The sequence below is a fragment of the Lacerta agilis genome, chromosome 3 (assembly GCF_009819535.1).
Source record: "Lacerta agilis isolate rLacAgi1 chromosome 3, rLacAgi1.pri, whole genome shotgun sequence".
Taxonomy (NCBI): Eukaryota; Metazoa; Chordata; class Lepidosauria; order Squamata; family Lacertidae; genus Lacerta; species Lacerta agilis.
The window spans coordinates 101,308,816-101,327,903 of NC_046314.1; the positions used below are offsets into that span (position 1 = coordinate 101,308,816).

General features: G+C 48.0%; 1 protein-coding gene across 1 annotated transcript; it reads left to right on the forward strand.

Moving 5' to 3' along the window:
• Window positions 1-464: 464 nt before the first annotated feature.
• Window positions 465-15,048, forward strand: LOC117044314 (transmembrane protein 121-like). The gene is made up of 2 exons (XM_033144950.1): window positions 465-817; window positions 14,047-15,048. The coding sequence occupies exon 2, from the start codon at window positions 14,048-14,050 to the stop codon at window positions 14,999-15,001; it is 954 nt and encodes a 317-aa protein (XP_033000841.1). The 5' UTR covers window positions 465-817; window position 14,047; the 3' UTR covers window positions 15,002-15,048.
• The last annotated feature ends 4,040 nt before the right edge of the window (window positions 15,049-19,088 follow it).

A 19,088-nucleotide genomic window follows, 5' to 3' on the forward strand; every position in this document is an offset into this window, starting at 1 on the left:
CAGCTCCCCTGGAGCCCCTAGGAGAGGGGTGGGTCGGGGGGGGGTGCTTGCATTTTACACACACACACACACACACACACACAACCTTCCAGGCAACTGGGTGGCAGAATCACACTCCTGCCGCTCCTGGACTTGGAAACCTCGAGCTGCCTCCGGTCGGAGGGAACCGCTTTTTGACCTTCGCAGAGGGAGAGAGAGAGAGAGGGAGGCTGCCCGGGGTTGCATCGCGGGGGATGCCGTTGCGGGGCTCGGGGCCTGCAGGGCTCCGGGCCGAGGGTTGCTCGTCCCTTATGCCGGCGAGGAAGCTGCTGTCGGGGGAAGGAGCGAGGCGGAGAGGCAGAGCGAGCCCAGCGGCGCAGCGCGCTCCGGGGATCGGGCTGCGCTAAAGCGGCCGGGCGGGCGGGCGCGGGACCCCGGGAGCTGGAGCTTGGAGGGGCCGCCGCCGGCGGAGGAGCAGCAGCAGCAGCAGGCAGAGGAGGGACAACTTGGGTGTCCGAGCCGCCACGGCGATGGCCACGGCGGCGCCCTCTGGCAGGAGTCCGCCTGTGGAGTTGCCGTGATGTTTGGCGGTGCTGCCGGGGGAGGCGGGCGGCGGCGCAGCGGCCGGGATCCGGTTCCCGGAGTGTGAGCGGCGGAGCTCGCTCGGAATCCACGCGCGGCGGAACTTGCTGGGCGTTCATTGGCTCCGGGAGGTTGCCGTTCTCCCACGGATCTCGCTCTCGCGCTCCAACCCGGCGGATCGGCGGACCGGACCGGATCAGGATTCTTCAGGAAACCAGTCCCTCCTGTGTCCCAGGGCTTCCAACAACGGCACTAGGTAAAATAATAATAATAATAATAATAATAATAATAATAATAATAATAATAATTCTTCAGACGAGGCCCTTATTAAATAGGATTTGTTTTTGTTTTTCTAAAAAGGAAAAGCTCTCAGATTTATTTGGAAAGTGCCCAGAAGCTTTGCTCAGGCAGGCGGGCAGGCAGACTGACTGACTGACAAATCAAATACCCGATACTGTACTGCGGTGATGGGTTCATTGTGAACCATATGGTGGAAGTCTGGCTGTTGGGCATATATGGCATTCACACGTGATTGTTAGTAACTCCAGGCGATTTTTGTAACCGTGTGAAACTCAAGATACTTCTGAGTGTTGGCAGGCACGGGAATGTGATTTTCAGCTTTCAGCTGTGAAACGGGGAGGAACTATGCGTGTGTATGTTCTCCCCCTTTCAAAGAATTAAATTAGGATTGTTCATAGCCACCATATTTTGAATATTAAACCTGCTATTTGGAATCAAATGATATGTGACTTGGGAATTCTGTGGTTTAACTTTATTATTATTATTATTATTATTATTAAGAAGCAGCCTGAGGATGGGTGGGTAGCTAGTGTGGATTGCCCCTGCTCCACAACTGAAAGAGCTTAGAGCCCCCATTCTGTCTGTTTCAGAGACCAGAGCAAGACTGGTTCTCCCACCCTATGTTGGCTTTTCAAAAACATAAAGACTCAGGAGTTCCAGTGCACCGAATTCACACATAGTTTGACCTTAATATTACTGTCTAGGCAAGCAGCTCCCTTTCTGTCTCTCCCTCGGTTTCTCTCACTCAAACACATGTGTTTGATAAGCTGCGCAGGGAAGGGTAGGCTGTGTAGGAATGTAGGAAACCGCCTTGTACAGAGCAAGACCATTGGTCTTTCAAGCTCGGTATTGTCTACACTGACTGGCAGCAGCTGTCCAGGATTTCAGACCCGGGTCTCTCCCCTTTCCCTACCTGGAAATATTGGGGGTTGAACCCGAGACCCTCTGCATGCAAAGCAGATGCTCTACCACTGAGCTTACGGCTCTTTCCCTCAGCCCCTTTTTCCTGCTGCTGCCGATTGGTTTTTGGCTGCTTATGGAGGAAGTGAGGAGGCAAAGTTGCCTTGCCTCTCATCCACATGACCGTTTGAGCCAGGCATAGGCAAACTCCAGCCCTCCAGGTGTTTGGGACTACAATTCCCATCATCCCTAGCTAGCAGGACCAGTGGTCGGGGATGATGGGAATTGTAGTCCCAAACACCTGGAGGGCCAGAGTTTGCCTATGCTGGTTTGAGCTTATGGCTAGCTAGCACTGTTCTCTGTCTACGTTATGACTTCCTCCTCATCAAACTGGACAGGCGACCGTTTCCATTCCATGTGCTGGGCTGATCTCCCTTTCCATGCTCCCTTCACAGCTGCTCAAAACCCTGCATTTGTGATCAGATGCCAAAAAAAGAAGTCCCACGTTCAGCAAGGGACAAAGGGTGCAAAGAATTGGGTGAAAGCATTGCAGCGAGAGAGGAATGGATGGGCACAGACAGACACTTCCAGCTTTTGAAAGCGGTTGTGGTTCGGTGAATGGAAGGATGGGGAAACCTCCTTTCCAGCTTTTAGGATGTAGCTGCTATTGTCTCCATTAGATGATCTTTGAACTTTCCCATTTGCCCCAGGTTAGATCAGATACCTCTGCCATGGAGGAAGAAGCCCTTTAACCAGACCAACGTACAAGGCAAGAAGACCGGAGGCGTGTGAACGCACGAGAATTGGGGAAGGGGCTCTTAGATACAGACAGAGAGAAATGTAGTACGTTTGGCTTGAGACATTGCTGCTGTGTTGAAAGGCAGGGGCTAACCTACCTTCTCATGGGCCATCTCCTTGAAATTGCTAAAGCTTCACCATCCATGACCCTGCTTGCAATTATGAAAAGCTCTTTCCAAACAGGTGTGTCTCGTGTAGAACTCGCTCAGTTATTGGGGTTGTGTGTCCCATCACTGGATAGACACATATCACTCCGGGGGAACGGAGAGGTGTCTCTTCCAGGGCTGCTAAGTGGGGACCCAGCCCATAATTTTCTGAGTGCCTCCCTAAGGGAGAACATCTATCCTATCCCATGGGTAGGCAAACTAAGGCCCGGGGGCCGGATCTGGCCCAATCGCCTTCTCAATCCGGCCCGCAGACGGTCCGAGAACCAGCATGTTTTTACATGAGTAGAATGTGTCCTTTTATTTAAAATGCATCTCTGGGTTATTTGTGGGGCATAGGAATTCATTCTCCCCCCCCCCCCCCGTTCAAAATATAGTCCGCCCCCTCCCAAGGTCTGAGGGACAGTGGACCGGCCCCCTGCTGAAAAAGTTTGCTGACTCCTGACTAAGGGAAGGAGAGGAGAAGCCACAATGTCTCCAAATAGGCCAATTTCAGGTGGGGGGGTTAGCAGGAGGTTTGTCTGAAGGAAAGGTGTAGCAGTGCCTTAATGGTGAACTCTGATTTCCCAAGAGTTGCCCTAGCCTAGAGCCTTATATTTGCCGTGGGATTCAGCTACCCAAGGGTGAGTTTCCTCTACCCACTCAGGCGTGTTGCCAAGTGGGATTCATCTTGCAGTTAGGGCCTACGTGGTTGGTTAATTAATTTGTAGCGTTCGAACCCCACTCCTCAGCCCCCCCCAAAGGCTGTCGGGGTGGCTTAGGTACAGTAAATTAAAACAAGAGAGTCCCTTGCCCTGAGGGCTTGCAATCTTAAAAAGAAAACATGACTCATAAGGGGAAAGGGAAGGGGAAGGAAGTTGGGGGAAATTGCCAGTCTTTAAAAAACAGTTCTTATAATGGCCACCTGGCAGAGTTCAGGGGTAGGAGGTGACGGATGAAGCTGGTCTTGATGGAATGAGCCCTGTTTCCTGTCTCTCCTGCTGAGACCACCTGATGGAATGGCAACGTTGCTGCTAGGAAGGTAGGAAGCTCAATTGGTGATGGAGATGGTTGCATGAGTCAGAGCCAACATAGTCAGAACAAGGGTATCAGGAGCGGGGGATTCCAACTAAAATACTTGTCTGAGCAGCATCGGTTGAAGGAAACCCATTTGGCCATCCCTGTAGGGATGGAGAAACAGTGGCACTTACACTGTCTGGTGGCACGTCAGACTAAGTGATATCCATGGGTCCCTGTCCAGTGTTAGAAACTCAGATATAAAAGCTAGGCGCCAAATGGCTCCTTGAACCAGGGCTGCAGTCGCCAAAACGGAATGTCCTGTTGCCCACTTCAGGGCCAGGCGGCTCAAAAGTTTTGGTTCCTGAATCCATTCTGACGGTTCAGATAAAATATCACAGATAAATTCTACAGGTTGTGTTGTTGGTGTGTGAAAACAGGCAAGATCCAAGGATCCCCAGGCATGCACCTCCAGATGGTGGAGATGTCAGGCACCATCCTGGCGCCCGGGGAATCTTCACCTGGTCACAGGTGGCCGGTAGCCACGTGCAAAATGCGCATGGCAAATTTCCAACACTGGTCCCTTCCAAACCTGTGATCCTGTGTATATGAGAATTGAATCTATAAGAGGAAACCAGCCAGACCAGTTCATTTTGCTAGCCGCCAGTTACCGGTAAATCCTGCCGTTTACATTAGAAAGATGATGCCCTGTTGCCATAGAGACAAATGGGGGTAACCCTCCTCACCTGGTTGGAAGGGACATCACCTCCTAAGGTAGAAGAACAATAGCCAGAATGTTGTGCACTGAGTTTGGCTGGTGCTGGAAGCTGGAGAGACACAGGCATGTCTGCTCTGGGGAAGACCAAAAGCTGTGACTTCAGGCTTCTTTGAAAACCTAATGGGGGAGCCTGATCTGTTCGGGTGTGAATGCTTTGAACCCCTCCATTCTCTGCTACAGTGGTACCTTGGTTCGCGAACAACTTAGTTGACAAACAAATCGGCTCCCAAACACCGCAAAGCAGGAAGTAAAGTGTTCTGGTTTGCGAATGTTTTCCGGAAGCCGAACGTCCGTTTTGGCCGTTGGCTTTGTTTCTGGGGCCAATCAGAAGCCGTGCCTTGGTTTGCGAACGTTTTGGAAGTGGAACGGACTTCCAGAACGGATTGAGCTCGAGAACCAAGGTACCACTGTATGTGTAAATAAAAATAAAATAAAAACATATATCCTAAATACGCCACAGTTTCCACTGACCTTCAGTGGGCATCCTCAGAGTCTCTCGCCATTTAGAGACTTGGTTGCACACAACAATATGTTGCTGGACTGCATTTCACACTGTTACTGACCATTGGCCATGGCTGTTGGGTGTTGGGGTCCAGTAACATCGGGTGGGGGGGCATAGGTTCCCCATCCCTGCTGCCCAGAAAGGATTGGAGATTTGCCTCCAGAATACTTACCCCGTGGTAGATGTACTCTTGAATTGTTTTCTTAAAGTCTGATCTGCAGGTGTGCATGTCAACCCAAACAACTTTGCTAATAAAAGTGGTTGCTTCTAACTTGCCCTGAGCAAACCACACATTAATTAGGGATCAACTCTAAAGGAGGTCGGGCTGTGGATTGGTGGAACTAGAAGGTGGGGTGCAAATGTGAAAATAGACCCCAAAATAGAAGTCACATTAAAAGTATCAATTGAGTTTCCCTCCCTGTTCGTTGTGCCCGTAATAAAATCTTCCACTCACTTCCCACCCCTGTTCATTAAATGTGAGTGATGCCTCTTTAATAAATTAGGACAGGCTACTTGATTCGCTGTCATGTGGCAATATGAAGGCATGAAGTGAGTGGCAGCAACTTCAGATTCATCAGTGACAAGCAATATGTGATGGGTGTGTGTTGGAAATGAGGTGGGGTTCCCCCCCCCCCGCATTTCCAGCCAGTGAGAAGCAGTGCATCTTGGGATGCAGTGGTGTCCCACACAATCTTAACCTAATAAGTATGAAAAATATACCTGCAACGTACAACATAGAGATAGAAATCAGACATATAAAACCTGTGAGGTGTGCATTGCATTAGCCAAATGACGGCTGCTTTGGGCACATCTTCTCAATTTACCTGCTTATCTTTCCTTAGGACTGGGCATAGGAGCCAACTCCTAGGGGCTGTGGGGGCTTCGTCCCCCCACAATAAAATACGTTGGCACCCCTGGGACTGGGGAACCTTTGTGCCCCTTCCAGTGTTGCTGAGCTACAGCTCCCATCAGCCTTAGCAAGCGCAGCCAGTGGGCATGGATGATGGGAGCTGTGGTCCGGCAACATGGTTGGGGAGGTTCCCCACACCTGCCTTAGGCTGAGCAATGCAGACAGTCCGATATTGGATTCAAAGCACTTAAAATACATGACGCTCTGTATCTTAGATCAAGAAGCTCCATCCTGTCTGACAGCCGCCCAGATAAGTTCCTGGAGTCTGAAGACTGATGGCTCCAATCAGATTTGTTTATCTCAGAAGCCAGGAGTGAGGAACCTTTTTTTTAAAAAAAAATCTGGAGGGACACATTCCCTAGTGGTCAACCTTGCATGCCAGCCGTTGGCAGAGGCACAAGTGGGTGGGACGGAGCTAAAAGCAAATGGTTGCGACTCTCACCTCTCATACAGTAGGCGTGTAAAAATTCAGAGTTTCCACACCTACTCTTAATCTTTCCATCAAACATACAGGCAGGCAAGAGGGATTATCACATATTCCAGTCAGGCAGAAGCACGCGAGGAGGGCACTGAGCAAAGACCAGGGAGGTTGTGTGACCTAGTTAAAGCCTCAAGGGCCTAATAAAGAGGCTTGTGGCACCACATTTGACACCCAGGCTTAAGATTCCTCACCCCTGGCAGAAAACACTTTTTGCAAAATTGTAAATGTTAACCCAAAGGCTTCTTGTATCTCTAAATCGCATGATTTCGTGATGCTGTTTCCACCTCTATCAGCAGAGGCTGTTTCTTTCTCTCTGTAAAGCAGCCTAATTCTTGCTGGCTGTAACTTTTCCCTCCTCGCCAAAGGCCCTCTCCTTACGACGCACTTCGCTCTTTAGGCACCGCGTGCGTTGAGTCAGCGGTGGACAGACTTCATGCTCGCAGGGTCTACTTTGTTTGTTTACTAGGACCCCCCCCCCAAAAAAAAATCCAAGGCATACAATTAAAGAATTTGGATTCCGGGTATTTTGGTCCGAGTTGCAGAACTGTCTCTCCGCACTAAATATTCCACTGTTGCTTAGCCCAAGGTCTCTTCATCTCAGCAATATAACTAGGATGTGGGGAAAGGAATCGTTTTTGTTGTTGCCATGGTTAAACCATTGGTAGTCAGAAACCGATCAGCAGCAAATCACCCAGAGATCAATTAACAGAGAGATTCATTACATAAAGTGGGTGCTTTGTAACTTCTAACTGCCCTGTCCTGCCTTAAAAAAAAAAAAATCAGCATCTAAGTTACGACAAAATATTAAAAACAGTGAATGATACCCAATGTAGAATAGACACACCACTGATCCTAACTCCATTTATTTCAATGGGTCTCCTCCGAATAGGATTAGCCTTGGTTATCACGCAATCTCCCCCGTTCCTGTTGTTTCCTTACATGCCTTGAATATTTTTTTCTTCTTTTAGGTACATTCCTGGGTTTTTGGTTTGGGAATTCATAAATTCATACTTAGAATCATAGAATAGAATAATAGAATCATAGAGTTGGAAGAGACCACAAGGGCCATCCAGTCCAAGCCCCTGCCAAGCAGGAAACACCATCAAAGCATTCCTGACTGATGGCTGTCAAGCCTCCGCTTAAAGACCTCCAAAGAAGGAGACTCCACCACACTCCTTGGCAGCAAATTCCACTGTCGAACAGCTCTTACTGTCAGGAAGTTCTTCCTAATGTTTAGGTGGAATCTTCTTTCTTGTAGTTTGAATCCATTGCCCCGTGTCCGCTTCTCTGGAGCAGCAGAAAACAACCTTTCTCCTTCCTCTATATGACATCCTTTTACAGTGGTGCCCCGCTAGACGAATGCCTCGCTAGACGAAAAACTCGCTAGACAAACGGCATTCGCTAGCAGAAGGCTGCCCCGCAAGATGAAAATGTCAATGGGGCTGCCTCGCAAGACGAAAAGAATTGTTTTTTTCGTCGCGAAAACCTCCGGTCTGCATTGCCGCTTCGCTAGATGAAAAATTCGCTCTATGAAGACACTCGTAGAACGAATTATTTTCGTCTAGCGGGGCACCACTGTATATATTTGAACATGGCTATCATATCACTCCTTAACCTTCTCTTCTCCAGGCTAAACATACCCAGCTCCCTAAGCCGTTCCTCATAAGGCATCGTTTCCAGGCCTTTGACCATTTTGGTTGCCCTCCTCTGGACACGTTCCAGCTTGTCAGTATCCTTCTTGAACTGTGGTGCCCAGAACTGGACACAGTATTCCACGTGAGGTCTGACCAGAGCGGAATACAGTGGTACTATTACTTCCCTTGATCTAGATGTTATACTCCTATTGATGCAGCCCAGAATTGCATTGGCTTTTTTAGCTGCTGCATCACACTGTTGACTCATGTCAAGTTTATGGTCTACCAAGACTCCTAGATCCTTTTCACATGTACTGCTCTCAAGCCAGGTGTCACCCATCCTGTATTTGTGCCTTTCATTTTTTTTGCCCAAGTGTAGTACTTTACATTTCTCCCTGTTAAAATTCATCTTGTTTGCTGTGGCCCAGTTCTCTAATCTGTTAAGGTCAGTGTACTTGATTGCACACTGTCTTTTTGGGATATTCTTTAGGAGAGGAGAGGTTGGAAACCGGATTAAATAAGTAGGTGGTGCATCGGTGTCACTTCTGTTTCACTCCAGTTTGTGTTGATCCCCTGTCTTTAACTGCCTGCAGCATGTGAAGGCAGCTACCATTAGCCCAGTAATGATTAGTCTGTACCTGTCCTCCTGTGTTGCGGTCAAACTAGGGCTGGGCCTGGGCACGAGAAGCATATTGGCTCAACTAGGTGAGAGCCTAGAGCCTGTGACAGCTGTTTTATTGCTTGCTACTTAATGTTGTGGCACTACTTAATACGTTGCTCTTAAAAACCAGTTAAACCTGGAAGAGGCATAAATTCTGCACAGAGCGATCTATACTAATATTGCTCTTTGTTAGGGCTCCTGGGAACTTTATCAATGGATATATATACAAGCGGCAGGGAGGATCAGACACAGCAAAGAGGGGAGACCAGCGAAGGGAACATGCACACAAGCTTGCACGTTTCTGCACACACACACACACACACACACCCGCACTAAAGTGCTGCGTGTGGAGGAAAAATATCTCATTTCAAGCAGCCTGAAAGTGTTCTGCTCTCTGCTTTCCATGCCTCATTTGGGATTTTTTCTCTGCAGATCTGTTATCTGCATTGATTCCGACTCCTGATTGTTTGCCGTGTTATTTTCTGCTCTTGCCTCTAATCTTCGTAGTTTCTTTTGTTGCGTTTCGCTTGTCTTCGCTGGAACTTGCAGCTCCCCACATCTGCGGTCGTGAATGCCATTAGCCTGTCTTCCCAAGTACATCACTGAGCAAATCCCCGATTCCCCTGTCAAAGCCGTCTTCGCAGTCACTGCCCTTTGTAACTTAGAGTCTTCAGAGCTTGCACAGAGTAGCAACTGACAACCTGATCCTATTGTTTGCTCGGGATTGAATCTCGCCCTCTTTCATAGAGCTTACTCCCAAATAACTGAGCATGGATTCGTACGGCGCGAGACTCTGTTCAAATCTCACCTCTGCCGTGAGCTCAGAAGGTGGTCTTAAGCTACCCATTATCTCTTGGCCACAGTGTTACTCCCCCACACCTTTAAAATGAGGATAATAATATTCACCTGAACTGCAGGGTGGATTAATGAGATGCAAAGTGTTTTGATCGCTGTCCAAATGGTAAGTCTAATACCTATGTATCTTTTTGAAACTTGGCTGTCGAGAAAGGGTTTTTGCGAGACAACCCTAACATAAAAGCTGCCGTTATTGCTGTTTATTAAATTTATTGCCTCCCCTTCACCAGCAGGTCCCAGAGCGGGTTACAACAATTGAAAATTCAGAATTAAAAACAATTAGAAACGCATCGCACGTACAAGAATGCTAAAATCCGCCTCTCCGTTGAAGTATTTATTTATAATGTCTCAAAACTGTTTCCCCCGCGTTGCTCAAATGCAGTGCTAAGAAACTGACAACGAAAACCACATCAAAATAATCTTATTAATACAATTTATACCCGGGTACCAGAAAGGAATGTCACAGTCCACCTCTGTAACTATAGGCCTAGACAGGGACAGAAGACAACGTGAATCGCTTTTAAACCTCTCCCTTTAAAATAAATGGGACTTCTTAAAAAGGTTTCACTTTATCTGTATCACATTCCTAATTTGAACCTAGATTCAGAGGCTTGGGTTGATAAAATCTTTCACTGATTAATCTTCTTACACAGGTGAGGTTGTCAAAACAAAACAAAAAATTCTTTCCAGTAGCACCTTAGAGACCAACTGAGTTTGTTCTTGGTATGAGCTTTCGTGTGAATGCACACTTCTTCAGATACACTGAAACAGAAGTCACCAGATCCTTAAATATAGTGAGGGAGTGGGGAGGGGTATTACTCAGAAGGGTGGTGGGAATGGGTGATCAGCTGATAGGTGTGGAAAACCTGTTGACGACTCTTAACGGCTGCAATTAGTCTTGCAGGGAAAGGCAAGGGGTGAGATGGCTAAAGATAGCTTTGTTATGTATAATGAAATAAGAATCCAATGTCTTTGTTCAGACCAGGTCTCTCCATGGTTTTAAGTTTGGTGATTAGTTGCAATTCAGCCACTTCTCTTTCCAGTCTATTTCTGAAATTTGAGGTTGTATCAGAGTACACCCGCTGCAATTAACAAAGCCAAGTCAGTCATGCCCAGTGTTCCAAACAAGAGAAGTAACAGTACCACTCCATTCACCCTTGGTCAGACCACACCTGGAGTGTTGTGTCCAGTTCCGGGTGCCACAGTTTCAGAACAATATTGACAAGCAGGAACATGTGCGGAGGAGGGCGAACAAGATGATCAGAGGTCTGGAAACCAAGCCTTGTGAGGAATGGTTGAAGGAGCTGGGTAATGTTTACCCTGAAAAGAGGAGGCTGCGAGGAGATAGGTAGCCATCTTCACATATCGGAAGGGCTGTCACATGGAAGAGGGAGCAAGCTTGTTTTCTCCTGCTCTGGAGGGTAGGACTCAGACCAATGCCTTCAAATTACGAGAAAGGAGATTCCGACTAAACGTCAGGAAGGTCTTTCCGACAGTAAGAGCTGTTCGGCAGTGGAACGGACTTCCTTAGGGTGGTTGTGGACTCTCCTTCTTTGAGGTTTTTAAGCAGAGCTTGGATGGCCATCTGTCACGGATGCTTTAGTTGGGATTCCTGCATTCCAGGGGCTTGCACTAGATGACCCTTGGTGGGTCCCTCCCAACTTTACTACCCTCAGGAAGTCTAGCATTAGATACATGGACGTGGGTGGCGCTGTGGTCTAAACCATTGAGCCTCTTGATCTTGCCAGTCAGAAGGTCGGCAGTTCGAATCCCCATGACGGGATGCGCTCCTATTGCTCGGTCCCAGCTCCTGCCAACCTAGCAGTTCGAAAGCACGCCAGTGCAAGTAGATAAATAGGTACCATTGTGGTGGGAAGGTAAACAGCGTTTCCGTGCTCTGCTCTGGTTTCTGTCACAATGTTCTGTTGTGCCAAAAGCGGTTTAGTCATGCTGGCCACATGACCCGGAAAGCTGTCTGTGGACAAACGCCGGCTCCCTCGGCCTGAAAGCGAGATGAGCGCCGCAACCCCATAGTCGCTTTGGACTGGACTTAACCATCCAGGGGTCCTTTACCTTACCGTAACCTTTTAGATACATGGGGCATTTAAGCCTTCAGGTGGTTTCATTAATCACAGTGACCCTTGCTTTAGGTTGGACAAACCCAATTCTGTGCTATAGTGAGCCTCCCAGAACCGCTGGGATAGAGATAGTCAGTTTTCGACCTGATTGTTGGTGGTGTGGCTACATCCCAGAACCCAGAGGCTGGGGTCAGTTCATAGGAACATAGAAAAGGAGGTTTGCTGTATACAAAGTCAGATTTTTCTAAAAACAAACAAACAAACAAGGGGGTCTAGAAATTTTCTAAATAAATAAAGGCACTCCAAGTGTCATCTAGTCCAACCCCCTGCAATGCATACAAACCCTCCTCAATCACACCCCTTATTGGCACTGCCTGTGTTCCTTTGGAAGACCCAGTATGGTCTACTCTGACTGGCAGCTGCTCTCAGGGTATTCAGAGAGGAGCTTTTCCGAGCCCTGGCTGGAGGCAGCACCTGGAATTGAATCTGGGGCCTTCTGCAAGCAAGGCAGCTGCTCTCCACTGAGCTACCACCCTTCACCTAAAGCTGATATATATTGTTTTAAGTGATAGACTCTCCTTCCTCCCCAGCTTGTTCTCCCACTCGGCATCTCATTCCCTTCTCAGATGCTCCCCGGCGCCAGGCAGCCTTAGCATTCCCCTCCTTCTGCTGATGCCTCTGTGGCCCAGGGGGTCTCTTGGCTCAGCGGGAGCATTGCAAGCCTTGGAATTTTAAAGGCAACCTTAGCAGCTGACTTAATAAGCCTTGCTATTCCAAGCCCTACCCACATCGTGTGTGCAGGAGGCTGAGGCACAGAAAATATAATGAAAACATAATGCCTGTGGTGGTTGTGCGAATGCGGGCTTAACTTGATAGCCTCCAGTGCACCTGCATTTCAAAAGCCATTCCGCTCAATAAGGAGGCAGGGCCCACATTTCAGCCGCACACGACTGGAATGATTTCATGCGCAAAGCAAGCCATTATGCTGTTTTCTCTCCTCCCAAATGCTAACCAGCTTCGGTTTTACAGGAGTGCTTTTCAGACTTTACTTTCCTGGGGCCGTTTCTCATCTTGATATCTGCCAAGCAACCCCTGTAGAATACCAGCGCGTTGCAAAGGATTCTGGGATCTAGAATCTAGAGCAGGGCTGGGGAGGCCCCTTTCATCCTGAGAACTGCATTTCCTTCTGCGGGTGGGGAACCTCAGGCGCAGGAGCCAAGTGTGGCCCTCCAGGACCTTTTAACTGGCCCTCGGAACTCTCTCCAGGCCACACCCCTCCTGGGCACCCCAAGTGTTTTGCCTGGCTGGAATGTGGCCTCAAAAATCCCATAATTCCTCTTGCTTGTCTAGATGGAGGATAAGGAAGGAGGTATAGAAACTTTCCTGTCCACAGCACAAAGGAAAAATCCACATTCATTCTTTCACCTGCCACTGGCCTGTGGCCCTCAGAACGTTGCCCAGAAGGTTATATGGCCCTTGGGTTGGAAAAAAGTTCCTCATCCCTGACGTTGAAACTTCCCAATAGTACTTAGCACAGGCAACTCCCCACTCGTGTGTGACTGCGCACATGCCCAGCACTGGAAGATCAATAATTCAGACCTGGGAATGGTGGGAGAGAGCTGGAAAGTCCTTGTGGCTCACTAGGAGACCCTCCCTAGTGGACGTCAGTGAGGAAAAATTCCAGAAATTATGGTTTAAAAAGCTTCAAAAGCCCAACAACTTATGGGCTGTAAAATGGCATGTGGGATCTCTCGCTGTTGCTGCGCTGCTCCACTTGACAGCTGTTTGGCCTTGTAGTGGGCTCAGGCGCACTGTTCCCTGCCTTTTCTGGTGATCTGGAGGCAAAGGTACTGTATAAAAGAAGAAAAAAAACCAAGTGTTTAGAGGGTGTCCCCCACTTAAGTTCATTTTGCTTATGCGCACGGGGGCTTGGAACGTAAATTGCTTATAATCCAAAAAAAATTCTTTGCCCTGTTGGGACTGTCAGCTCCTAGCAAATTGATATATATATATATATATATTTGGCACATTTTCTTCTTCTTCTTTAATAATAAGAAGAGAGAAGCTTAGTACTTACGTAACCTCTCCCCCCCAAAGTGCTCCAAGTACAGTACCATTATCCCAAAATGTTATAGATTCTGGCTTGGAAAGCACTTTCATTCAGGTACATTCAGGACAGCTTGAATGAAACACCCCATTTCAGTTTTCAGGGCTAGAGTACGATAGCCATACGATCCCCACGGGAACTAAGAGGAGATTGATTTGCTTTGTGCAGCTGAGGGGCTCTTTGGTGCAGAGATACAGAAGACTTGACATCCTTATCGAAAGCTGCATAATGGACAGTACGTCAGGGATGGCCAGAGTGCATGGCCGTGATGGCTTGGGAGCCCTTAAAATGTTTTGACTAACGTGTGCATCTTCTTTGCAGGATGGTGCCTCCCCCACCCATTAACAAGCCCCACGTCTGCCTCTCCACCACCCTCATCATGAGCAGCATGGTCCTGATGGACGCCTACCTGGTGGAGCAGAACCAGGGCTCCCGGAAACTGGGCATTTGCATCATGGTCTCTGTGGGGGACATCTGCTTCCTGGTTGTGCTCAGGTATGTGGCCGTCTGGGTCGGGGCCGAGGTGAGGACGGCCAAACGAGGCTACGCCATGATCCTCTGGTTCCTGTACGTCTTCGTGCTGGAGATCAAGGTCTACTTCATCTACCAGAACTACAAGGCGGACCGCAAAAGCTTGGACCTCATGGCGCGCAAGGCTCTGACTCTCCTGCTCTCCATCTGCATCCCGGCCCTGTACGTGCTGCTGGTGGCCACAGAGCACATGGAATACGTCAGGACGTTCAAGAAGAAGGAGGACCTCCGCAACCGGCTCTTCTGGGTCATTGTGGACATGTTGGATGTGCTAGACATCCAGGCCAACCTTTGGGAGCCCCAGAAGAAAGGGCTGCCCATCTGGGCCGAAGGCCTGATGTTCTTCTACTGCTACATCCTGCTGCTGGTCCTGCCTTGCATCTCGCTGTGCGAAATCAGCATGCAAGGGATCAGCATCGTGCCCCACCGCATGATGCTCTACCCGATGCTGAGCATGCTCACCGTCAACATCGCCACCATCTTCATCAGGGGGAGCAACATGGTGTTTTTCAGGGACATCCGGGTCTCCGGCATCTTCATGGGGAAGAACGTGCTGGCCATCGCCCTCAAGGTCTGCATGTTCGCGCAGTACAGGAAGCACCTGCGCCACGCGCCGGCAGGACCTGGCGCCGCGGCAGCAGACCCCCAGCACGGCGCCTCTGCCCAGACGCAGCCTGCCATACACCTGTTGAAACCCCAAAACCAGACTCACTGTCCCGAAGGGCTGGCCCAGGAGAACACATGACACGCTGGGCGTCCCCCCACCACCAGGCAGCAAGTAACACCTGTCTGCGGTCGCAAGGGTCAACTGCAAAGATGAACCACGCCGGCTGGGCCCTGCGTAGCCAGTGCTGGTCCCTCCAAGAAAGTCTGCAAGAGACCTGTTCCCTCCCTTGCTGGCTGTGTCCTGGAATTGCCCTGGGCTGAGGTGGGGTCACTTCCAGAGTGGCGCAGAACGGATCCCAACCTTGATGCCAAGGTGCAAGCTAGCAGGCCGTAGAGACTGGAGAGTGGCAGCCTTGGGGGATGATAAGATCTGCTCAATGGATAGCGGGCAGCAGCAAGCAATTCGACTCCCTCCTTCATGTACTCATTCATATCTGTCACCCAAGTCACTTTGGAACGTAGCCAGTTGGATTGCCTGGGGGCAGACCTTGAGAAAACTGGTAAAATGCCTTGTCTGCATCTGTTTGACATACACTTTTACAAGGCTGGCGACCTTCCTTTCTGGGATGGGCAAAAGGCACTTGTTCTACTACCTGCCTGCTCACGTTCCTTGGGAGTCCCTGTGGGGGGTGGGAGGACATTTTTGGGTAGCCTTTCCCCAAACTGAATCCTTCTACATGTTTTGGGCCACGACTCCTGTCAGCCTCAGTCACCACAGCTCATGGGAATTGTAGTCCAAAACATTTGGAGGGGCAACAGGTTGAGGAAGTCTAGCATAGGGTTTCCATCTACATTGTCTTCCCCCGGGTGGAAACATGCTGGATCATGGCCATTTATTTTCTTTCTTTCCCCCCCCATGAAAACGTTTCTCTTTTCAATAAAACAAAAGGCCGAGCCCTGATGTTTTCTAGCGTCTCTCTCTCTCTTTCTCTCTTTCTCTCTCTCTCTCTCTCTCTCTCTCTCTCTCTCTCTCCACACTTCTTCTATTTTCAGTGATTTGTAAAATATTTGGGTCTGGTGTTCTCCAGGAGGGCGAGAAAGGCAAAAACAAGTTTTGGCTGCAGGAATCAAACTAAGGACTATGGGGTACGAAATAGCTTCCAAATTGGTCACCCCAAGGATTGTGTTACTGCTCTGTTCTGAATCCTTTTAAAACGAAACTAAACAAAACCCTCACCTAATGCGTGGTTTGGAATTATTGTTTGAAAATTCTCTGTTCATCCACCCAGGGACTGGGGTAGAAAATTTATTCTTATTGAATCAAGGAGCAGGTGCAGGCTTTTCTTTTCAAACAATATTCTAAGCCTGACAATGTTCTTGTAACTTGATAGAGACAGCTGTGGATATGGCTGATCTCGTGAGAATGAAAAAAGACAGAACGGACGAGGCGGTTCCTTCTATTTTTTTTCAGCTGCAGGAGTGTTCAGGGTTTGGGTTTTTTCATATATACATATACAGTATATATATATATATATATATATATATATATATATATATATATACATATACATATACATATACATATACATATACATATATATATATATATATATATATATATATATATATATACACATATATATATATATACACACACACACACACACACACACACACAGTATATGAATCTTTTGATTACACTTCAAGTTTATTCAATTTATTGTTTTTCATCCATCTTACAGTTCTGTAGCTTGCAGCCAGATGCTGTACGTGTTTACCTGTGAGGCAATGCCGATGAAGTTCCAAGGGGTTTACTCGCAAGTAAGCATCTGGTCGGCCATTGTGAGAACAGGATGCTGGACTAGATGGGTCATTAGCCTGAGCCAGCAGACTCTGCTTACATCCTTACGTTGGACTCCAGCTCCCATCGGTTCAAGCCCAACACATCTAATGGGTTGGGGATGATGGGAGTTAGAATCCATCAACATCTAAAGGGCCTCAGTTTCCCCATCCCTGACCCTAGCTGTTTGCACCCTGCCCAATGAATACACCCATGTAAATCAAAACCATTAAACCAACAACTGGTTTTTGTTTCCATATGCTTGCGACACGAATCTGGCGGCATAAGGCAACAGCAGCCAACAAACCCTCTCACCATGGGCGGCCATAGGGATTGCCATGCCCCTTACACGCTGATGTTCCCCCCTCTTGTCTTGGACTCAAGTGAATGAACCAATAAATTGTAGGCTTAATTTTGTCTGAACATCCAAATTTGAAAGGTGTTGGAGATAGAGAAAGCTGGGCAAGCCCCTCTAAAGGAATAGGTTATCTTAAAGGTAAAGGTAAAGGGACCTCTAACCATTAGGTCCAGTCGCAGACAACTCTGGGGTTGCAGCGCTCATCTCGCTTTATTGGCTGAGGGAACCAGCGTACAGCTTCTGGGTCATGTGGCCAGCATGACTAAGCCACTTCTGGCAAAACAGAGCAGCGCACGGAAACGCCATTTACCTTCCCGCCGGAGCAGTATCTATTTATCTACTTGCACTTTGACGTGCTTTTGAACTGCTAGGTTGGCAGGAGCTGGGCCCGAGCAACGGGAGCTCACCCCATCACAGGGTTCGAACCGCCAACCTTCTGATCGGCAAGCCCTAGGCTCTGTGTTTTAGACCACAGCGTCACCCCTAGGTTATCTTATCTTTGCTAATTGAAGTCAGCAAGGATTCTTAAACTTGGTTTATCTTCTAGCCACAGGTCTGGACTTGAGCAAATTCTTCCAGTTTTCACATTCAAGCTATCAGCTTGGATTATGAGAGACTAAATCTCAAAAATAAAAAATAAAATAATATAAAAGAGTGGGCTATATCTTTCTCTTCTCTTTTTCTCATCATATTTCCTCTGCTGATTAGTAGCTTATCTTTAGAAGAGTAAGTGCAGTAATTTTAAAATGGTAACAGTGTCTTGGTAGAATCATTTAAGTTGCCATTAGAAATGTGGAGGTTTGCATGCATGTGTTTTGCAGCCGGATCCTATGCATGGTTCTCCAAAAAGCAACTCCCACTGAATTCAATGGAGCTTCCTCCTATATAAAGTACGTAGAAGGTCGCAGTCTTAGAAATAGGTAGTGAGAAGTTAGGAAGGTTTGAAACCTAGGAAGTATAAATATGGCAGATTTCTGCCCTCCTTTTTTTCATTAGTTTTGTTTTATTTGGCATAATTTTTTAATTAAAGATTTTTTATTGCACAAGATAAAAAACCTGATCTTATATGAAAGCAAAAGCAGAAAAAAGAGAGAGGTGAGCATGGATGGGGAAGAAAAGGAATAAGGAAAAGAAAAAGGGCTTCCGGTTCTCTCTCTGTCAGATAAAATGGATTACAGTATTCAAAACATTTGCTCCACCATAACATCCTAGTTTTATTATTTTTAAAACAATTCTCATAAAGTAAATCGAGCGGCAAACCTTTTCCAGCACGAGGGCCACATTCCCTTCCAGGCAGTCTTCTGAGGGCCACAAGCCTGTGGTGGGTGGAGCCAGGGGCACAAGTGGGCGGGGCAACACATGCAAATTTCACCTCTGTACACCAAGAGGCATTGTCAGAGATCAAGGCCGCATTCCAGCCCAGGAAAAGTACTCAAGGAGGGGGGGAAGCCGGCCCAGCAAGGGGAATGACCTGGGGAGGGGGCCAAGGGCTAGACAGAGAAGCCTGGGATGGAGCGAAATTTGGCCCTGGGTGTCCAACAACACAATGATTGCTTTGCAATATGTCTTACAAGGAGTTAGGGGTAGGAAGTGCAGGATAGGATGCCTGCTTTCGCATCAAGTAGTATATTGATTATTAATTAATTAATAATATTGACGACTTAGAACCAATAGTCCTGCTGCAGTCCAACCTCTTGACACCATTCCACGCATACCCATTAGTCCATAAATGGGGTCCAGATGTTTTACCTATTGATGGTGCCTGTCTGTGAAAGGTGGCATTCTTACATGCTGCCTATTCTTTCAGATTCTCGGTCCATGGTGGACTCTCCATCACCATCAGCCCTTAGGCAATGCAGTGAGTCACGAGGCTAAGCTGGAGCCCTTGTTTTGGAGATAAACCTTGAAAGTGTGTGCCTAAAAGTGTATCCTAAACCGCCTCCGAATACAGAAAGCAATTAAACGAGAACATCAAACATCTGCAGAGTTTGCGCAGTCAGATGTCATGGCTTCAGAACCAAATTAATG